The sequence below is a fragment of the Crinia signifera genome, chromosome 3 (genome assembly GCF_055691185.1).
Source record: "Crinia signifera chromosome 3, ASM5569118v1, whole genome shotgun sequence".
In the NCBI taxonomy this organism is placed as follows: domain Eukaryota; kingdom Metazoa; phylum Chordata; class Amphibia; order Anura; family Myobatrachidae; genus Crinia; species Crinia signifera.
Genome location: NC_139219.1, coordinates 56214384 through 56235706, shown reverse-complemented (window position 1 = coordinate 56235706; position 21323 = coordinate 56214384). Strand labels below are relative to the sequence as shown.

At 43.6% G+C, this 21323-nt stretch overlaps 1 protein-coding gene across 4 annotated transcripts in view; it reads right to left on the bottom strand.

Annotated features, from left to right (window-relative positions):
• Positions 1-329: 329 nt before the first annotated feature.
• ESF1 (ESF1 nucleolar pre-rRNA processing protein) overlaps positions 330-21323 on the bottom strand; it is a 56566-nt gene continuing 35572 nt past the window's right edge. For all 4 annotated transcript variants that reach the window (XM_083175828.1, XM_083175829.1, XM_083175830.1 and 1 more), the window contains exons 10-14: positions 17763-17881; positions 12726-12837; positions 9904-9986; positions 6300-6446; positions 330-754 (exon numbers count right to left, since the gene is read on the bottom strand). In XM_083175828.1, the coding sequence (XP_083031954.1) occupies positions 446-754; positions 6300-6446; positions 9904-9986; positions 12726-12837; positions 17763-17881 (770 nt within the window). In that variant the 3' untranslated portion in view covers positions 330-445. The remainder of the gene's footprint in view (positions 755-6299; positions 6447-9903; positions 9987-12725; positions 12838-17762; positions 17882-21323) is intronic.

Sequence of the window (21323 nt, the reverse complement as noted above, 5' to 3'; positions counted from 1 at the left end):
CACCCTTTCACACCAGCAAAACTTACCGGACAGTCTTTTCAAAATGTTTTCAAATTCAGCAAAACTTCCCGCCGCCAGGCAAATAGAGCTATAAGCTCCCAGCCGCCGCTGTCCGGATCCCCACAGCTGCACATTGGCGCTCTCCCAGCGCTGTCTCTCCTCCCTCGAACCAGAAAATACAGGGACTAGGCTGGTGTGAAAGGGGCCAACCCGGGAATGTCCCTGCTTGTTCCCTGGACTGTATTCCCAGGTAAGTCCCTGCATTTTCTGGTGTAAAAAGGGGTCTAATAATCCACACCCAAAAACCCATTATTGTCAATGCACAAGACCATTTTGAATAATAAAACTATTTATTAATGTGCATCAGCTACACAGAGATGTCTGATAAGACTAATGTCCAGTACATGTCTCACAGAATCACGGACACGGCTCAGCTTAACAGAAGCTATTTCGTCTTCTGCTTTTTTGAAGCTTGGAATTGTTGTGTTTTGTTCTTCACGGATTTCAGCAGCTGAGAGAGAGCTGGGTCTACATTTTTTACAGCAGGTGTCCCTGTTTTATTAGCAGTCCCCAGTTTTGCCTCATGACTCTTTACTGTCTCTGTGTAATTCTTCTGCTCTTGCTCTCTTCTTCGTGCTTTTTCTTCCAACACTCGTGCCATCGCTTTGGTTTTCTTAAAGCTGGGATCTGAAGGGTCCACGTTGTATAAATGCGACGTGTACAACGCTTGAAATCTTGAATCTTCAACGTTTATCTGAAACAGAGAAATATTTAGGATCAAGTTACATAAAAAAAAAAAAGATGTAATACTGTACAAGTCCCTGATTCAAGAGAAATATCAGAATATACACTACGGTTTTTACAACAGATTAGATTTCAGCCTTCAGACTTTTTCAATTAAGATCTTTTGCATATTTATATAAAGTTTGGTAGTGTCTAAATGACGATTGTAAGCTCCTAAACCCAAGTCACCACCGCCGATCAATTACTGACATTACTAAGTGACTTTGCGTGATTTAGCGACATTCAAAAGATGCGTCTCCTCCTTGTGTAGATGATGGGTTTACTTTCACTGAGTATCAGAAATAATTAAAAGAATGAACGTATTTCAATTGTGGTTCTAGAAATAACTTTCAAGTTAGGTGGTCCACGGTCATAACAAACAGCAGCGAGGAAGGCAGCATTTAAAAAAAAAAAAAAAAGCTAGGATGTTCGAGCACCTCCTGTAGGCCAGACACATATTGCGTAACCTAGGTTAGCTGGGCGACTACTGTAGATACGTACAGAGGGATCGAAGATTACTGTGGTCAGTTTGCCAGACATATGAAGAGAGCCTAGGATGGCTCAGAACCTCCTGTATGCTGATCACTAGATACAAACAGAGGGACCTAGTATGGCTTGGTACCTAGTTTACACCAGTCATCCAACACATACCAGGACACCTGCAACACATACAGGGTTGGGGCCCAGGAAGACTGAGAACCTTGTGTAGGCTGGTCACTAGACACAGGAGGACTTAGGATGGTTGTGCACCTCCTGTAGACCATAAACCAGAGAGATACGGGATGACCTAGGATGCTTGGGTGTCTCCTGTAAACCAATCACCACTTTATGTTATCTAGACACCACAGCAACCAGAACTTATTGAGCCATGCTTCAGCAATACTCAAAATTAGAAATATTGCCCTCCCTTCATGCATGTATCAGCTGCCTTACTGACATCCCTAAATTAGTCAATGGCTCCTACTGGCTAGGGAACATAGTTTTCTTTTATAATAACAGGTTGGAAACGATTTTACAGAAAGGAAGGGTCATGGATGGGAGCGGAGGCAAACTGTGTTGGCAATGTGTTTTATAGCGTACACAAGCGCCATCAATACTATAAACCGTCTGTAAATAAAAGTTGTATAAACTGAGCTTGGTGATCTCATGCATTATAATCAAATACATATTTCCCCGAGTTCCGTGGCTGGGGTAAAAGCAGCTGGCCTGCAGTCGTCAGCCTTTCTATGGTCACGGAGCTGCATAGCGACTTATAATTTCCTTTATTATATAAACTAGGGGAACATTATTAAAAGTCAGGAATTCTTTAGCTCACAATACTTTTTCTTCCTAAAATTCGTAATTGACTCAAAATGCAAAAGAAAGAGATGTATGGATGTGTCTTCATACACTTATTCTTTCTGACCATAGGGCATGAGACGCCAAGTGCGACTCCCGTGATGGGCACTTTTGACGCACTGGGTACTTAGGGGTAAATTTACTAAGATGGGAGTTCTACTGAAGATGGAATGTCGCAATAGCAACCAGATTCCACTTCTAATTTATTTAACACCTTCTAGAAGATAATAGATTGATCTAAATGGTTGCTATGGGCAACATCCCATATTCAATTGAACCCCCAGCTTAGTAAATTTACCCCTTAGAATCAATATTTTGTTGCAAAAAAAAAGTGTAAAGTCACAGATTGAGCAGAACAAAAAATGAATATTTGTGACACAATTTTGGGTACTGCTTTCCTAGCACGGCGCCCACGATAAGCATCGCATGTATCGGTCCTTAATCGCAAGCATCTCATGCATCTTATGTGTTACTGCACCATAAGATGCATGCGATGTATACGACTACAGTGATTTTTCATCGTATCCATTTTTATCACATGTATCGCATCGGTCGTACTGTTTTAATGTCATAAGATGCATGCGATTGATGCAACCTTTTCATACCCCCACTATCCAACTCGGCGTGGAGTTGATGTGGCGAGCGCAGCGAGCAACCGAGCCCGAAGCGTGGCTTCACAGGAATCCGCGTCCCCTCGCGGGCTTCACAGGTATCCGCGTCCCCTTGCGGGGCTCGCTGCGCTCACCACGCTTCGGGCTCGGTGGCTCGCTGCGCTCGCCACACTTTATGAGATCAACTCCACGCCGACGTGGGGGTATGAAAAGGTCGGAGGACGCGTACCGCTGCGCTCGCCACGCTTCGGGTTGGCGTTCATAGTGGGAGTGGTGTTAAGAATGGGGTGCATTTGAAATGACACTGTATTTAGTGGTTTATAATGAGATGATATGTGATTTTTAAGTGTTGATGCATCAAATTGGGTGCTTATAATGTCAACTCCACTTCCATTGTTAATGCCTCCCCAAACTATCAACGGCAATCCAAAGCGTGGCGAGGGGCAGCAGTGCGCGTCCTCCGACCTTTTCATAACCCCACTATCCACGTCGGCGTGGAGTTGATTTAAAAAAGTGTGGCGAGCGCAGCGAGCCACCGAGCCCGAAGCGTGGCGAGCCCTGCGGATACCTTCACAGGTATCCGCGTCCCCTCGCGGGCTTCACAGGTATCCGCGTCCCCTCTACGATGAGTGCGATGCATGCGATTTAAACGCATACATCGCAGTCATCGTACCTTACTATACTACTGTTTTTCATACGATACATGCGATTTAAAAACCGAAATAGCACGTATCGCACAGATTGTATGCCTTATAAAAATGTACACGATTAATGCGATGGGCGCCGTGCTAGGAAAGCAGTACCCAATTTTGTCTCTCCATCCACTTACACTGTACTAGGTAATTAGGGTTAATAATAAGAATTTTATTTATATAGCGCTGGTCTCGAATAGTTCTCAAGGCGCTTAACAAATAGAATTAATATAATACAGTACAGGAACAATAAAGTACAGAAAAGCTTCTCATAAATGATACTTAAGGGAACTATGGCAATGCTTTAGTAAACAGGAAAGCCTTGAGTCTTTTCTTGAAGGATTCTAGAGTAGAATAGTGTTTTGGTGCCACGCAACGGCAAAACCAGTGGCATGCTAAATGAGGCTACAGTATTTGATGCAATCTGAGCATATTTGTACACAGAGGATGCAGTTAGAATCCTGAAGGTCGGAATCCCGGCAGTCAAAATCCCAACACTTTCTCCCTCTATGGGTGTCCACCACACCCATAGAGGGAAAATAAATTAGTGTGCCGAGCGTAGCGAGGCAACGGGCCCGCTGCACAGCGAGCCCGCAAGGGGGGGGGATACATGTCTCCCCCTTGTCGGGATTTCGGCGGTCGGGATTCTGACCACCAGGATTTCGTTCCAATCCTGTACACGGACAGGCATAAATTTAGATATTGATCTATCTATCTATACACACACACACACACACACAGGTTGAGTATCCTATATCCAAAAACCAAAATATAAAAAAAAAAAAACACGTGGTTTTTCAGAATATATTCCCCCCGGCCCCTTTTTCATACTTACCACGTTCCCCGGCGGGCTTCAGGATCCTCTTCAGCAGCATCTTATATATATATATATATTACTGGTTATTACTGGTAATATATATATATATATTTATTACTGGTGCTATGACCTAAGGAAACCTCAGGATTGTATCTTTGTCCGGTTTTAATTTCGAGAGCCCTAATGATATCCAAACAGTCTAGAAGCATACAGCCTAACCTGCTTCCAAACAATTTAAATGTAATACTTGAATATTACAGAGCCAGTAAAAAGCAGGAACCAGTTAAACAATATGTTGTAGAGCAACAGTTTGAGGTAAACGCTCAGAATTAAGGCTCGAGCCACAACAACATTCTGCATAAACATCCTTGGCATAATTGAGCAGTAATATACAAAGAGACCCAGAGAACCTCTGGAAGCAGGGAAAACACTGATACAATCTACGGGGAACAGGGGGGGGGGTAATGTTATTACATTTCTGCTAAAATTAGGGAAATTATGTCTGCCACCATCTACAAAGAAAACACATGGTGTTCTGCGGGCAGAGAGGAACAGAACAAAACTAGACAACAATAGCTGGGTTTTATTTCCCTTTTAGAAGATTGCCATAATAAAAAATATGGTTGGATGGACCCTCTCCAGCTTGCATTTGTATACAGCACAGACAACCACCACAGGCAGAGTAGAACAGAAAACAATGTAATGTATAATAACGGTTCGCAGAGGGACTACCTAAGGGTAATGGTAATTCCAGCAAACAGAATTTGCAGTCTTCATGCCACATTATGCGAAAGCCAAACAGACAATACTGAAATTAGTGGATTCCACTAAACCTAATTCTATAACTTCATCCAACATGGAAAGTGCATCATTCAACTCTCACAAATGTCTCTAAAACACAACCACTTGTGGTTGTTTCGAGATGATGGTTGTTTCGAGATGATGGTTGTTTCGAGATGATTGTTTCGAGGCACAGAGCGCAGAAGTGGCACAGAGCAGGCGGAGTCTACTTGGAGCCTTTGGAAGTGCTAAAATCGGTATAAAAATGCACAACGCTAGGTGCCTACTGAAGATAAGGTTTTTGCAGTGACAGAAACCGTATACTGATATGGACTCAAGCATGGATATCCTTAAAACCTGTATCGCAATGGAAGAGTTTGAAAAACTCTGTCTTAGAGAAAGCTTTGGGGGGGTTTGTTGTAGACGTTTAGAGAAGTTCTTTCTGGAATACTCATGAAACTCACAGTTTGTCTTCCAAAAAATATTTCATATAGACTCTGTGTAGCTTGTAGTGGGGCAATTATACCCCAATATGTAAGCTAACTGACATATTAGGATTTGTGGCTGAACCTTTTTGTCTATCTTGGAGACATCTAAAACAATGGGGAGATGGTATCAAGCCTTCTAGAGAATGGAAGGTTAACCTTGACAATCCAGCTGTTGTTGAACTACAAATCCCAGCATGCCCTGCATCAGTTTGATCATGGTCAAATAGCAAAACTGTAGCAGGGCATGCTGGGATGTGTAGTTCAACAACATGTAAAGTGTCAAGGTTAGCCATCACTGACCTAGGCAACCAATCATTGTATACAGTGTGCTAGATCAGCGGTTCCCAACAGTTCACGTTTTCCAGGTCACTCATTATTCAGACACATTATAAAAGATCCACAGGTGGAGCCAATTTTTTGACCTGTGATTTTGTGCGGAGACCTGGACTGCTGTTGGGGGGGGTACTTGAGGACCAGGCTTGGGAACCACTGCGCTAGATTAATGTGAACTTGAAGCTGATTGGTAGTTAATATGGGCAACTTCCCCACTCAGTACTTGATATATCTCCCCTAGTTTCTTCAAGACGTGTGCTATTGTTCGATCAATCTGTAATGGGCTTGGGTTAGTCTGTCCATTGTCCTGTAAGCCAACGATTGATCTAATGTACACAGTATTCATGAAGTGAAGGGTATTAAATAAAACTACTAGGCTAGTATAGTCATTAGCAGTTACTTAACGATGAGTATTGGCACGTGATTCTTCATTTAGCGCGCTATAAAAAGTCCATACCTGGAAGTTATCTTCCAATAATTCTTCCTTATTCTTCAGCTTCTTTTTCTTCCTGCGACTCAGATTTTGCTGCTCCACAATCGAATCATAGTTGAAATGTTTTCGGTCGTCCTCAACATCGTCCATCATAAGCAACGCCATCTCGGCCTGCAACACAGTAACATGTTATGTCTCAATACATTGTAAGTGCAAACATATCCCTTACCCAGTAATATTGCCCAAGTCTCCCAATTTACAAAAAAAAAAAAATCTCCATTGTCTTTAATTCCTAATTTGTGCTCATTCTGATGAGGCGCGTGAGACACACAGAGCCTTAAAAGGAACGAAACATCGATATAGCTGTGGCAGGGTTGTGAGGCTGCTGGAAGTCAATGATATATACATGACCCACAGTATCCTTTGGGTCCTTAGCCAGTGATTCATAGCTAAGTGTATCTGTCATGAATCAAACAGTTATTTCCTATGATTGCGAAAGCAGACTTTAATTGAACCTCAAACTGTTCTTTGATGAGAGAGCGTCACCTTAAAAGACCCCCCTTGCACATTTCTGGCCCAGTAACAAACTTTATGGGTAATAAAGTTGACGTTCTAACATTTCTTCCACAGTTTCGGTATGCACACGCTGAGAGCGGGCTTGTCTACGAGCGAGCTTGAATGTGGCACCGTGATAAAATAAGCCGTCATGTTTGTAAGATTAAATCCTGCAGTAATGCATCATGCCACCATCGCTGTCAGGAACACCACCACTTCCTCTACGCCGGTAATTTCATTAGCATGCAGTGTCAACACTCCCCGGCACATGGGAGAAAGAAACCAGCGTGGACAAAAGGTGTCTGACTAAATAAACTAAGTGAATATATAAATCCCCTGTCATGTGTTTACTCGTTTGAAACAAACCATGAAATGTATCATTACACACTGTGGTGGTTTTCTGATCTGGCTGCCAGTCCACAGGCATTTCACTTAACAATTCAAAAGAATAAAAAAAAAACCCTTTCATTTCACTTTCAAGCATTATACAGCGACCCTGTTTTCCCTTAGCTAGCCATAGAATTCAATATATTTCAGTATTTCCTTTGGGTTATTTTCACAGGAATTTATAAGATTACGCAGCGCTTGACCCCAAAGACAAGGTAAGTAGTAATACTAATAAATGATGTGGAAAACTAGATCAAAATGTATTTATTAAATGCTTATAAAACTTCTCATGTATAACGTCACTTATGAGGACCGTCAAACAAAAAGACTTAATTGTATTGGACCAACATGGAGACTGCCTTCTCTTTGGTTGTATTATATTGTAGTTTGGTCATGTGTGGATAGCTAAGGGGTATATCCAATGATCGGTGAAACTACCGTCTTGCCGAAAAGACGGCATTTTTCATCATGAAGAGATCGGAAGGGGTTCCGATCTATTCAATGCTAGCTGTTTTTTCAGCAGGTCGAAATGTTGTTTCGACCTCCCGAAAACCAGGTGGATTGACGGAATAGGGGCTAATCCATCTGCTTTTGAAGCAAACAAAACCGAAAGGTTTTGATTTTGTTTCCATCACTCTCAATCCGAAATAAAAAGATGCCGGGAGGACGGCGCCGGGTGAGCAGCAGCTTACACAGTGCAGTTCTCCTGTCCTTCACCACCCGCACCCACTTGCCACCGGGCTGGGTGAGAACAGCTCACCCGGCCCCATACAGGCTCCATCCTGGTTCCCAGGCTGGCCGGGTGAGCATCAATCAGCGCCCAAATCCGACATCTGGATGTGGCCGCTGCATTGAACAATAGATGCCGGATCCATTCCAGCAAAAGAATTTCGGAATGGATCCGGCTTCAATTGAATATATACCTACAGTAAGTATCTTACACACGTGATTGATCAGCACAGTCATTAAATTTAACTATAGAAACAGGTGTAACCACTTGCAAATGTTATTCCTCTGATGAAGTTGCTGAATTTAGCATCAAAACGCGTAAGTAACAGTGGGGGAATTTATGAATTGTCCTTATTCTCAGCTGGTGCGAGATCATCGGTAGTTTTGCACTCCAAACCATTAGATTTATCATTTAGCAGTTTGGAGGGATAAAACTCAAATCTGCAGCATTACACACACATTTTAAGAGGTGTATTCAATGCCGCTGGCGAGGGGGTTTGTACGGCGAGAATGGCTTGTTTTCGTCGAGGATTGCTCGATGTATTCAAAGGATTCCCTTAACGGCGAGATTTGCCACATTCTGTGGCTAGCCTCGCCATTTTAATGGGGACATTCACCATTTGTACATCGCTGAAAAGAACAAGGCAGGGGAGGCAGATGTTTACGGACGACGAGGTATCAGCACTGGTTACGGTCTTAGCTCGCCGTCAGAGCATTGAATACTGCTCTAAGACTCTAAATTGCATGTTTAAGTTGCGCTGCATTTGGTTTATTGAAAACTACTAACATTTTAAGGAGAGGCACCGGTCTAGTGATGGTCAGGAAAATTGGCCACCTACTCCTGGGACCCCTGGCTGGTGAATGTCAGTGTGAAAAAAATACTACTAATAATTGTGTACACCTTTATAATAAAGTGTCCTCTGGTTTACACCCCCCCCCCCCCCCACAAAGGGACTGAATGTAGGGTTCAATGCTTGTTTATTGCAAAAAGCAATGCTTCAATTATTCCACATCATCCTATTGAACAAAACACACACAAAGTTTGGGCCTAATTCAGATTTGATCAGAACGGGGCAAATTCGTCCCCTTTCCAATGGTTGGGGGGGGTCAGCGCAATGTGCGTTCGCACAGGTAGGGGAGGAAGGAGTGCGGGCAGGGGGTGGCTGGAGGGGAACAACGAGTGTTTTATAGGTGCCCACGTTAAAACACTGGGCATTCCCTGCTCGGGGTGGGTGCTGACGCCCCATCTTCAGTGATCAGCGGCTGCAATAAAAGTCAGTTGAGAGACCATTAAATGATTTCTCCTGCTAGCGGCCCCATGCGAGGGAATCGCATACTAGTGAAGGGGGTCGGGGAGCCGGGAGGGGGCGCCGGTTCAGCGATAAGGTGCTCGCTAGGAATCAAGCCAATCTGAATCAGGCCCTTAATGTGTAGCATTTGTAGAGATCAGTACACAGGAAGAAGAATGACTGGATACCAAATATAAAGTTTATCTACTGAAGTTTAAAAATGACATGACTCTGGTTGCTATGGGACACCACAACAGCCAAAGTACATTTTAGAGGGACTGCACAGAGTATCGCAGCTTCTCATCCTGTTGGTGTGTCACCTGCAAAGATGCTCCATCTGATGTACAATGATGTCGGAACACTAAAGTTGGCATCACCCGGTAGCAAAATCAGATACACAAAGAATACTGACCCAGGAGCAGTTGGCACAGGCACAATCCACTACATTGTACAACTTTACCTCCGTACAACATACAAACTTTACATTTAAGTGCAAAATTTGCACTGACCTACAGTAGCCAAACGCTAATTTGCACCACACAGCGACAAGAGAATTGCAGGATACTTTCTGTGGTTTAGTGTAAACGTTGCACCTATATGCAATGTTAGTAAATGAGTCCTTATGGGATTATATAATGCAGTAGTGTACACTGAACGCTCACACTCACCTTCTGCTTCTCTTGCTCGTCTTCGCCACCAGATGACAGCTGCTCTTCCGCTTTCTTGCCCCGCGCAGATTTCTGCTTCAGACCTGTGGCAACACATTTCCAAATCAACTGGCATGTTACACGTTTCACAAATGAACACACACACACAGCTATTGATCAATTCATTTTCCATGCAAGTAAGCATAGGAGTATAGATAGGCCGGACTAAAATCACATTGTACGGAGTAATGTAATAGCGGTCATACAGCAGTCACTGTCCCTCTCTTGAATCCACAAGCTAGGTCTGATCTTTTGCTAGATCCACTCTTTGACCTAAATGTATCTAGAGAAGACTATTCCTACACGCTTGCTCTTCAGTGAGGGTAATCTCTGTTATATAAAACCATAGGGTCTATTTTTTTATATTTAACCCTTAACCAGTTGCCTGGCATAGGTCACATCGTTTGCGACTCCATCACTCCGTGTGTTATTTGACCTGATTGTAAACAATGCGAACAATTAATAAAAAAAATTGGGGGATTTTAGTTGATAGAAGGAAATTGTGGCAGAAGAGATAAAGATGTATCATTGGCTAACAAAGAAATGCAGCTCATTTTTGAATTAGATACTCTAGAACTTTACGGGACTAAATCTAACTTTGAGCTGAAATAGACTCTTATGGTGTGTACACGCGGTCAATAAGGCTTGCTACTCGATCCTGATGTGATCAAATCGCACGGCAAGCCACCTGACATGCATGTGATTTTGACTATATAGTGCCAATCTGCACTATATAGTCATTGCTGCCCTGTCTACCTGGGTTTCGATTGCGCATTGGGATCGCAAGGTAAAAAACCTGTGCGATTTGCATGCGATCCCGATGCGATTGTGACTATACAGTCAAAATCTCATGCTGGATTGTACCGTGTGTACACACCATAAGATCTGCATATATTTCTGCCATGTGATTTTAAAGAACTTTTATCTATATTTAATATTATTTTAATGGTTCTCAAAATTAATTATGCTGCTATCTGTATTTTATATGTATGTCTCTTTTTTTTAACTGTTTATCCTAAATATAATGCTCCGTGCATGGATACATACACTGTTGGTAAGCAATAAAGTAACTCAAAACGCACTTGAGAGCCATAATTGCCAACGGAATAGATTAAAATTGGGACCACACTCCATATTAAAAAGTGGTGGATGAGGTCCTGATAGACTTTTTTCTTTGCTGGAACTTTGGGCAGATACAACATCACCGGCATTTTTGTTCTAATGAAGGGCGGATATGATGCTTTACCCAGCCCCTTCTCCACCGGGCGGATGTGACGTTTTCGAAGTTTGGGCAGAAAAGGCATCCTAGAGTTTGCTGATATACATAGTAGGTGAGGCTGAATAAAGACTTGCGTCCATCTAGTTCAACCTAGGTTTATAATAGTGTATCCCTTGCTGTATAGTATGTTCTGATATTTTAAAGACAGATTGTTACTTATTCATACCCGTGGATGTTTTTAACCAATAAATGTTTATCCAACCTTATTTTAAACGTATTTATAGTGTCTGCCGACACCACTTGAAGAGAGTTCCAAAGTTTGACTGTTCTGACTGTAAAGAAATTTTTTCTTCTAGATGAACAAAATCTTTTTTCTTCTAATCTAAACTTGTGCCCTCTCGTCCTAGATTTCTGTCTAGCAGAAAAAAGGGTGCTTGACAGTTCCTTATATTGGCCCCTGATATATTTGTACATGTTGAGCATGTCCCCCCTTAAACGTCTCTTCTCTAGTGTAAATAGTCCCAGCTTGCTTAATCTCTCCTCGTAGCTTAAAGTCTCCATTTCCCTAATAAGCTTAGTTGCTCTGCTTTGGATTTTTTCTAATTCTATGATGTCCTTTTTATAGTGTGGGGCCCAGAATTGTACTCCGTATTCGAGGTGCGGTCTAACCAATGATTTGTACAGAGGCATAATTACTTTTGAATCCCTAGTTTCCATGCCCCTTTTAATACATGCTAGAGTTTTATTGGCCTTTTTTGTTGCTATATTACATTGAGCACTACACCCCAGCAGTAATGTTTTCTGCCAGTAATAGGGATTTGCTGTTACTGGGAAATAGACTTTTTAAAATTTCTAATTAACTGTATTAATGATTTTAGACAGAAGGATCAGAAGCAGAATTGTTATTGGTGCAGCAGGTGCAGTGCACCAGGGGCCCTGAGGACTAAAGGGCCAACTGCTTCCAGTCACCCTCTTCCCGTCACCCACCCCAACTTGGGTTGGGGTGGAGCCCAAATTATATTTTGCACCTGGACCTACAACCAATAAGCTCCGCCACTGATAAGGATGATGATTGGTAAGAGCGCCATGTGGGGACTAATCGTTTTATAATGAAGTGCTTTGATTGGAGGATGTGAGCTATAGAAAGGGCTCCTCTATTTTTACACAGCACAAGCCTTGAAAAAGACCTCAGAACGGGGTAGAAACGCGTCGGTAGATCCGGGATATTGGACAGTGCAACAAGATCATCTACCGGACAGGAGAGGAAAACCAGTTGGCTACACGGGCTGCTTCTTGGTATTTACCATTCATGCCCTCGTTAAACGTATATATTTAGAATAGGAATTCTTCTCATCTCCTGGATATTTGACGTTTATGTGTAATTGGAATTTTACATTTATGCATTCCAGCTTTTTAAAACTGTATTATACCCTTCAACTAGGAGACTGTAATAAAAAAAAGGTAAATAGCACAATCTGCTTCTTCTAATTGAATTACGGATATATTCATTGAACGCCTGAATATTGTAGACTACAGCAAATGCATGGATCATTTACACAATTACCTGGCTTCTTAAGCTCCTCCGAGAAGTACGGATCACTGAAATCTACATCAGACGGGACATCATCCTCTTCATTGGTTTCTCCCACACTCTCATTGGTTTCTCCCACACTCTCCTGTTAAACAAAGAAGAAGGAAAAATATAAAGTAGCGCTAATGACAAAAATTTAATGGTACTTGTTTCTTGGACGGCGCCCACTAAGCTATTTGCTTAGTCTGGTTTTCTGCGTAGGGAAATCGCATGGGCCATTGTAGTGCCGTGCCATGCGGTGCGATTTTTTCATGTAATATTAAGTATACAATAATATGATTGTATGTCATAAAATGAGGTTTTACGCACCCCCCCCCCCCCCCCCCACTATCCACGCCACCCCGAAGCGTGGCGAGCGCAGCGATCCCCGCGAGGGGCGGCGGTACGCGTCCTATGACTTTTTCATACCCCCACTATCCACGTCGGCGTGGAGTTGATTTTATATAGTGTGGCGAGCGCAGCGAGCCCCGCGAGGGGACGCGGAATACATGTAAAGTTATCCGGCTGCGCTCGCCACGCTTCGGGCTCGGTGGCTCTCTGCGCTCGCCACACTATATAAAATAAACTCCACGCCGACATGGATAGTGGGGGTATGAAAACGTCGGAGGACGCGTACCGCTGCGCTCGCCACGCTTCGGGGTGGCGTGGATAGTGGGGGGTGCGTAAAACATCAATGTATGTCATACAATCATATCATTGTATAGCTAATTTAATGCCATCACACACCCTATAAAATCGTATGCGATCGCATGCGATTTTGCGGGAGGTGCGATGCGAACCCCTGGGGCACACAGAGCAGTGAATAAATTACATTAAAAAAATCGCATCGCACGCCACTAAAATGGCCCATGCGATGCGATTTCCCTACGTTTGCGTACGTAGAAAATCTGGGCGCCGTTCTAGGAAACAAGTACCAAATTAATTAATTAACCTAGTTCAACCCAGCTGCTAACTAGTAGGGATTACCATTGACACTTGACCCTTGAAGAAACCGTCCTTACAAGTAGGCGGGGAAACGCGTCGATCTATAATTCCATTCTCTGCCCATAAGGATTAGCCGGCCGGCCTTCCTTTTGAATTCAACTGCACCCCCAAGTGGAGCTTGGCTTGTTTACAGCAATCCAGAAACGGATTTGGGGAATACAATTGTGGGAGCATCTTCTCTCCCTATACTTGCATGCCATACAAACCAGCAATCGGAGAACTGGTAAATATAGTTTTTTTTTTTTTACTGTTTGGTTTTACAAAACAATCTATATTACCCAGATTGGTGAAATGTCTGTTTACAAATACAATACTAACAAATTGGCTGCATGCCCACTAACTATTTGAAAGTTGCAATATCTGGATAAATAAGCAAGACTTTATTGGAGTTGGTACTAGCCTTTAGAACAGGCATGTCCAAACTGTGGCCCTGCAGCTGTTGTGAAACTACACCTCCCAGCATGCCATGCCATAGTTTTAGCATTCCCTAATAGCAAAACTGTGGCAAAGCATGATGGGACTTGTAGTTTCACAACAGCTGGAGGGCCATAGTTTGGACATGCCTGCTTTAGAAGGAGCAATCCAAATATACTAACTCTTATTTTTATTATATTTTTTCTATTTTTATTATTATAATTTTTGGGGATTTATCCATAATACCCCATTTTACTACTGACTCATATGGTAAAACCAATTTTTATCCTGTATTACTAATGAATGGTATCGGCCGGTACCTTATGAGAATTATTATTGCTATATGTACATTGATTTATTGCTTTTTGTGTTTAGAAATATTGTGTGTTTTTTAAATTCAAACGGGCTATTGTCTTTACCTAAAAACCCGAGCGCTTTCTTTCTGGTCTTTCCTGTTAAACACATGGAGCAATAAATGTACTGTACTTCAGCCCCATGTGAAGATGTCTGACACATACTCCAGCAATAACTCAGAACCCTCTGTAGGGGTTTATAGTTCATCTGCACAGATTTCACCCAAGTTCTCTTTTGAAAAGGAGTCTGAGGAGTCTCATGACAACTGTGTGAAAATGTAAATCAGAAATTTTTGACTGACGGGGCTAGATTCTCTAAGCTTCAAAAGTGATAAAATGGAGAGTGATAAACAGCCAGCCAATCAGCTCCTACCTCAGGGTTGCTGACTTTGGGGGAGATTCTCTAAGCTAAAAATGCGGTAAAAACCCCGTTATCGGGGTTTTTACCGCATTTTGGGATGCTGTAAGCGATGCCCCATAGAAGCCAATGGGCTTCTACCGCAACCCTCCGCCGCCCCGCACCGACCCTCCGCCGCCCCGCATCGCCCCCTCCCCCCTCACCTGTGTCCGGGCAGCACAGAGCTGTGCTGCCCGGACCTGTGACCTCCTCCCTGCACTGATCCTCTCCCGGGTGCAGGGAGGAGGAGAGCCCGGCGCAGCAGCAGCAACGCCGGATGTGTGAGGGAGGGGGGAGCCGCCGGGACCTGCTGGGACCCGGCGACTCTCACCGCAAAGGACAGCTCTTAACGCAAGAGATGTCCTTTGCCTTAATTATCGCATTTGTTACAGCATATGCGATAATTAAATATGCGATGGGCGGCGGAGGGGGGCGGAGATTCTTAGAGAATCTCCCCCTTTAAGATTCTCCTCTCCGGGAGAAGCCCGGAGAGGAGAGATTCAGCAGCCACTCAGGGGGCGGGGCTTGTGAGTGACATCACTAAGCCCCGCCCCACGCTGTTAAAGCAGCTAATTCACAGATCTCCGTGGAGGGGGCGGGGCTAAAATGACGCGATTGTGCCATTTTAGCTCCGCCCCCTCCTCTGAGACCCGAGGATTGCGGCATTTTAATGCCGCGTTCCGGGGGTCAGCGGGGGTCCCCCCTGAATCTGGGAGGGTTGCCCACCCTTCCGGGGGGCCGGGAGGTGTACCCGATTTTTGGGAGACTCCCGGAAATTCCGGGAGGGTCGGCAACCCTGTCCTACCTGCCATGTCACACACTGTGTTTGAAAAATGTCAGACAGGAGCTGATTGGCTGGCTGTTTATCACTCTCCATTTTATCACTTTTGAAGCTTAGAGAATCTGGCCCTACGTCACTTGTACTCAAATTAAGTTTCTCTCATTGATATCTACAGTAACATATAATTCTTACCCTCTATGGCCCAACTTATTATCAAGGACTCTCACTACCTGCTGAATGCACTCATTTTCATGACAGGAAGTCATGGTGCTCATGTAATCATCAATTACCAACAAGCTGCACATCTAATATATCTATATAACCAGTATATAAATAACCATATGAATGCAGTCACTACTGATGTACATTTTCTAATATGTATAACTTCTTATAGTAATATGAAGCTAGACAATTTCTGTGCATGCGTGAGTAAAATTCATGCATTTTAAATAAGATATTAAACAGTCCATGTATTGGCTAAGAAGCACCATGTGACTTCATCAAGCTGCCAGCTTTAAAAACATTGGTTCGAACTGACCACATGACCTCAATGACACAAAAACTTCTGCTCACACTAACAGCTGATTTATAATGTCTAAAGCATTTATGAATAGGAGAAAAAGCATTTTCCAGGTGTTTTTATTGAACCTCAATAGCGGCAAGTGCATGCCAAATAACTATACCCAGGTTTTATAACCAAATGTTTTATTCTTTCATGTCCCAAAACAGGTATATATGTATAAGTTGATAAATCAGACTCAACCTTGTTAATGTATGTGTGTGTGTGTGTGTGTGTGTGTGTGTGTGTGTGTGTGTGTGTGTGTGTGTGAATGTGTATGATAACTATTATCCCACAGATTTGAGGTCAGAAATGCTATAACTGTTGATAATGTTAGCAAAACAGAGATCCATAAGTGTCATTAATCGTGAATAAGCCGTTTTCGCTGTGCAGCACGGAGATCTTATGATAGGATCACAGACACAAATGGGATTTTTCTGAGGACTCTCCAACATTCCAAAACACAACGAAAACAAAGATCAAAGTGGTGCCCGGCTACAGCCGTAACCAGCCTACTTCTCTCTCTGTCACATAGGTTTATGATTGATGTGCAAGTGGAGCGCCAGGCCGACACTACACCACGTGGCAGGCAGTAGGAATATACACAGCTTTAGTACTATGGGATACATCTCATGCTGCATGGGGTTGGCAATAAGTGTTAACCCTTCGCTATCACAGAACTCAGTGTTATACAAGAGCAAGATTGGGTTCTGTAATGTTGCCATTAGAGATATTGCCTTAAAATGGAAATCAAAAATCGTAAATCCACAACAATACCAAGAATGGGAGATGAGGAGTGCCGGTACCTGTGCTCGTGTGTCACTGTGTAAGAATTTATGTCCCTGCATGTATATTATGGTTTATTCATATGAATGCATCTGTACTGTCAGATAGCTATACTTTTGTATATCTACATACTCTGTCACTGTATTATCACAGAGTATATACTGAATACGTCTCTATTGTATCTCTGTGCTTATTTATCTAGCTTTATAGAATTAGTCATTACTAGTCATTTATGTAGCACTTGCGTATCTGTACAGCAATCACAGCCATACCTGACCAATCACATGGCTCTGTGCCTCATGACACAAGCGGGGCCTTGTTCTGTCAGTATCCAATTGCCCGGCAGTATGATTTCAGGTGGTGGGAGAACACCAAAGTAACTGAAGTGAACATGAACAAGGGAGAACATACAAACTGGTTGGAACTGAACCCAGGAACTTAAAAAAATGAGGTGTCGGGTACCTGTGGTGATCAGTGAGGAAGTCAGGGCCCTATCATTGCACAAGGATCTTGATTTGTATCAATAGGGCACGGCTGGGGGATCTCCTCAGGTTCATTATTTTAATTGACTTCTTGAATAAACAAACACTCCATCGTAAATTAGGAAACCCTGTAATCTTGATCTGTTTGATGTACTTAAAGAGCTGTCTGAGAACCCCGGCTACACGTTACAGCTCCCGGACAAGGTTCAAATGCATTGTGTTCTATGCGAAGGGTAAAACATTTCCATAATTACCTTTTTCCTCTTCATTTTCCTCTTGTCTTTCTGTTTCTGCAGGTATTTCTCCCATGGAGTCAGTTTGTCCTTGCCCTCTAGCTTGTTTTTAACCATCTTTTCTGCACTTTCCTTTAGTCCTGCGGAAAAGAGGAAGCAAAGCATTAATTCAGGTTTACAAAACTAAGCGATATGAGGGCTCCACTTCTTAATGGTCCCAAAACACTGCCACCTAATGGTGCATTTATGATATTACATAGAGCACAAGGGTACTTGTGAATTATCCGGGCTGCCGATTTTGTCCTTAAGTTTAGTTAACTTAAGGACACCCGACCGACGCGATGCCCGTGATTTCCCATAGACCGTAATGTTAAAAGACGCAATGGACCCGATTTCCCATAGACAGCAATGTTAAAATAAAATGACAATGTGAAATTGGCCAATATGGCCATTTCACATTGGATATGTTTTTAAAAAAAAATGTTTCATGGCCCCCCACCACCGTTGACGCCAACCCGAAGAGTGGCGAGCGCAGCGAGCCCGCGGGGGGCGGCGGTACGCATCCTCTGACCTTTTCATACCCCTACTATCCACGTCGGCGTGGAGTTGAGAATAGAAAGTGTGGCGAGCGCAGCGAGCCACCGAGCCCGAAGCGTGGCGAGCGCAGCGAGCCCCACGAGGGGACGCGGATACCTTCACAGGTATCCGCGCCTCCTCGCGGGCTTCACAGGTGTCCGCGTCCGCTCGCCACACTTTCTATTCTCAACTCCACGCCGAAGTGGATAGTAGGGGTATGAAAAGGTCGGAGGACGCGTACCGCTGCGCTCGCCACGCCATATTGCCCCATTTCACATTGTCATTTTATTTTGCACATCATTTAACATTACTGTAATAATTTTAACATTGCTGACTATGGGAAATCGGGTCCATCGCGTCTTTTAACATTACTGTCTATGGGAAATCGTGGGCATCGCGTCGGTCGCGTCCCCTTATGGCCGCAACCGACGCGATGCCCACGATTTTTCGGGCGCGATTAAAAAAATCGGCAGCCCGGATAACTCACAAGTACCAGCACAAGATAAACGAATTGCAAAATAAATCACTTTGAAGTTCAAAAAAGGATAACTTGCTAGCAGGTTAGGATTACTTCATTTACTACATCAGTTGTAACCAGAAATATTATATGGGTCATTTAATATGAACACAGATTTCCTTTGCATCTGGTATCTTAGAAAAAAAACACTAAAAAAAAAAACACTAAATCACGGTGACATAAATCAAGGCTGTTTTTTTGTTGTTATCTAGATTGTAAGGCTTTGAAAAAGCTGCAAATTGTGCATTTAATTACAAGGGCATTTGCAATGCCTCATTTAGCATCGGACCTGGGATTACATAGCATCAGAAAGGAAAAATAAATTATACTTTGATTACCTACAGTATGCCAGACAGGGACACTGGATGGGGCCAGGCAAGGGCTAACCCTTTCAGTGCCAAGGGAATTTGGAAGTTTGTGAAAATTGACAAGAAAACCTCTTTATTCATCATAATGACCAGCAATGTTTACTGTTTACAACATTTTTTTTTATTTGAATTTATATAACAAATGTGAGCAATGCTGGCATTTTTAAAGGATATTTGTGCATCTCTCACAGAGATGTACACATTGAAAAGGGTTAATGCACCGATCCTTCTTCTTAATGATTGGTTCTTTCTGCAACAACAAACGTAATGTGCCTGAAAGGGAACCATCCACCTCCCCGGCCTGCAGCAAGATTTTACATACAACTGTACACACAGAGCAATATATTGCTCAGTGTTACCTTTTTCATCAGCGACCAGAGATGGTCGCTGATGGAAAGCAGACACTACCGGGGGAAGCCGCTGGTTGCAGGAGACCACCGCAGGGCTGGTTGCGGGAGCGCAGTACACAGGAGGATATGGTCGCTTAGCAACCATATCCCCGGCGATTATTGCTAAAATCACACTGTGTGTACGAGGCTTAAGTGTGCAACCTTGATCTTTGAGGAAGCCGCTGACATACGCAGGCGGGGAAACGCGTCAGTTCCCGATTCTTACATCAACATTAAAAGGGATTGCTGGCTGGCCCCTTACAGGCTATTGAACTCTGGGAATTTATTTTCAGCTACCCAGGATAGTGGCTAACCTTTGCTGCTACACCGCACCATCTAACTCCAAAAGGTCTTTGCCGCAGACGCCGGCTCTGCCTGAAATCACACCGGCGAGAGCCAGGGAGACGCAGTGGTGGGAGGCGGACCCGGAAGCACAGAGGAAAGCGGAGGGCGTGAGCAGCAAACACCACAGATCTTCACCTCCATCTGCTGTGATCTCTGGCAGTGATTTCCCAACCATCTAACCTGCCATTCCTGCTGAAATAATCTGAGGTTTTTCTGGATCCACACGCTGGGCAATAGACCGGAACCACCATCTTTGTTAACATATGAGGTCCTACATCTGACCCTCTCCGTTGGTAACTAGACCTAGGGCCAGATTCTCTAAGCTTCAAAAGTGATAAAATGGAGAGTGATAAACAGCCAGCCAATCAGCTCCTACGTGCCATGTTACAGGCTGTGTTTGAAAAATGTCAGACAGGAGCTGATTGGCTGGCTGTTTATCACTCTCCATTTTATCACTTTTGAAGCTTAGAGAATCTGGCCACTAAACATCTTGGCATTTAAGAACTGCCTGTCTTCCTACCTGGAGCACACATGCATGCAATGACTGTTTTTTTAAAGACCCAATCTGATTTTTTATCAGTTGTTTTTTTCCCCCATTTTTTTCTTTTTTTTTTAGAGAATTCTCTCTTTTATGCAATAAATGTATTTGTATTCATCTATATCACTTGTAATTGGTTAATATTCAGTCTAACCCAAGTGCTGTATACCCCTCTCTTTTTCCAACCTTGGAACATAAACTGCCGGCCTCCAAGCACACAGCTGAGCAAGTCACAGCACAGGTATAATGGGAAAATACAGTAGTGCCGGTACTTGTGTATTATCACGGCGCCACCGATATTAAGTCGCATGACTTTTAATCGCATCGCATGCCATACACCGGATGCACACCGATGTGATGCGATTAAAAATTGTATAAGCCCCCTATACGATTTTAAATTGTATAAGCACCCTAATGGGTTCTTACAATGTTAAATGCACCCCCACGCCACCCCCAGTATGAACGCCAACCCGAAGCGTGACGAGTGCAGCGAGCCCGCAAAGGAACGGCGGTACGCGTCCTCCGACCTTTTCATACCCCCACTATCTATGTCGGCGTGGAGTTGATTGTATATAGTGTGGTGAGCGCGGCGAGCCCCCGAGCCTGAAGCATGGCGAGTGCAGCGAGCCCCGCGAGGGGACGCGTATTACTTTACATGTATTCCGCGTCCGCTCGCCACGCTTCGGGCTCGGTGGCTCGCCACACTATATAAAATCAACTCCACGCTGACGTGGATAGTGGGGGTATGAAAAGGTCAGAGGACGCGTCCCGCTGCCCCCCCGCCAGTCTTCGGGATCACGTTCATAGTGGGGGTGGCGTGGGGGTGTATTTAACATTGTAAGCCCCATT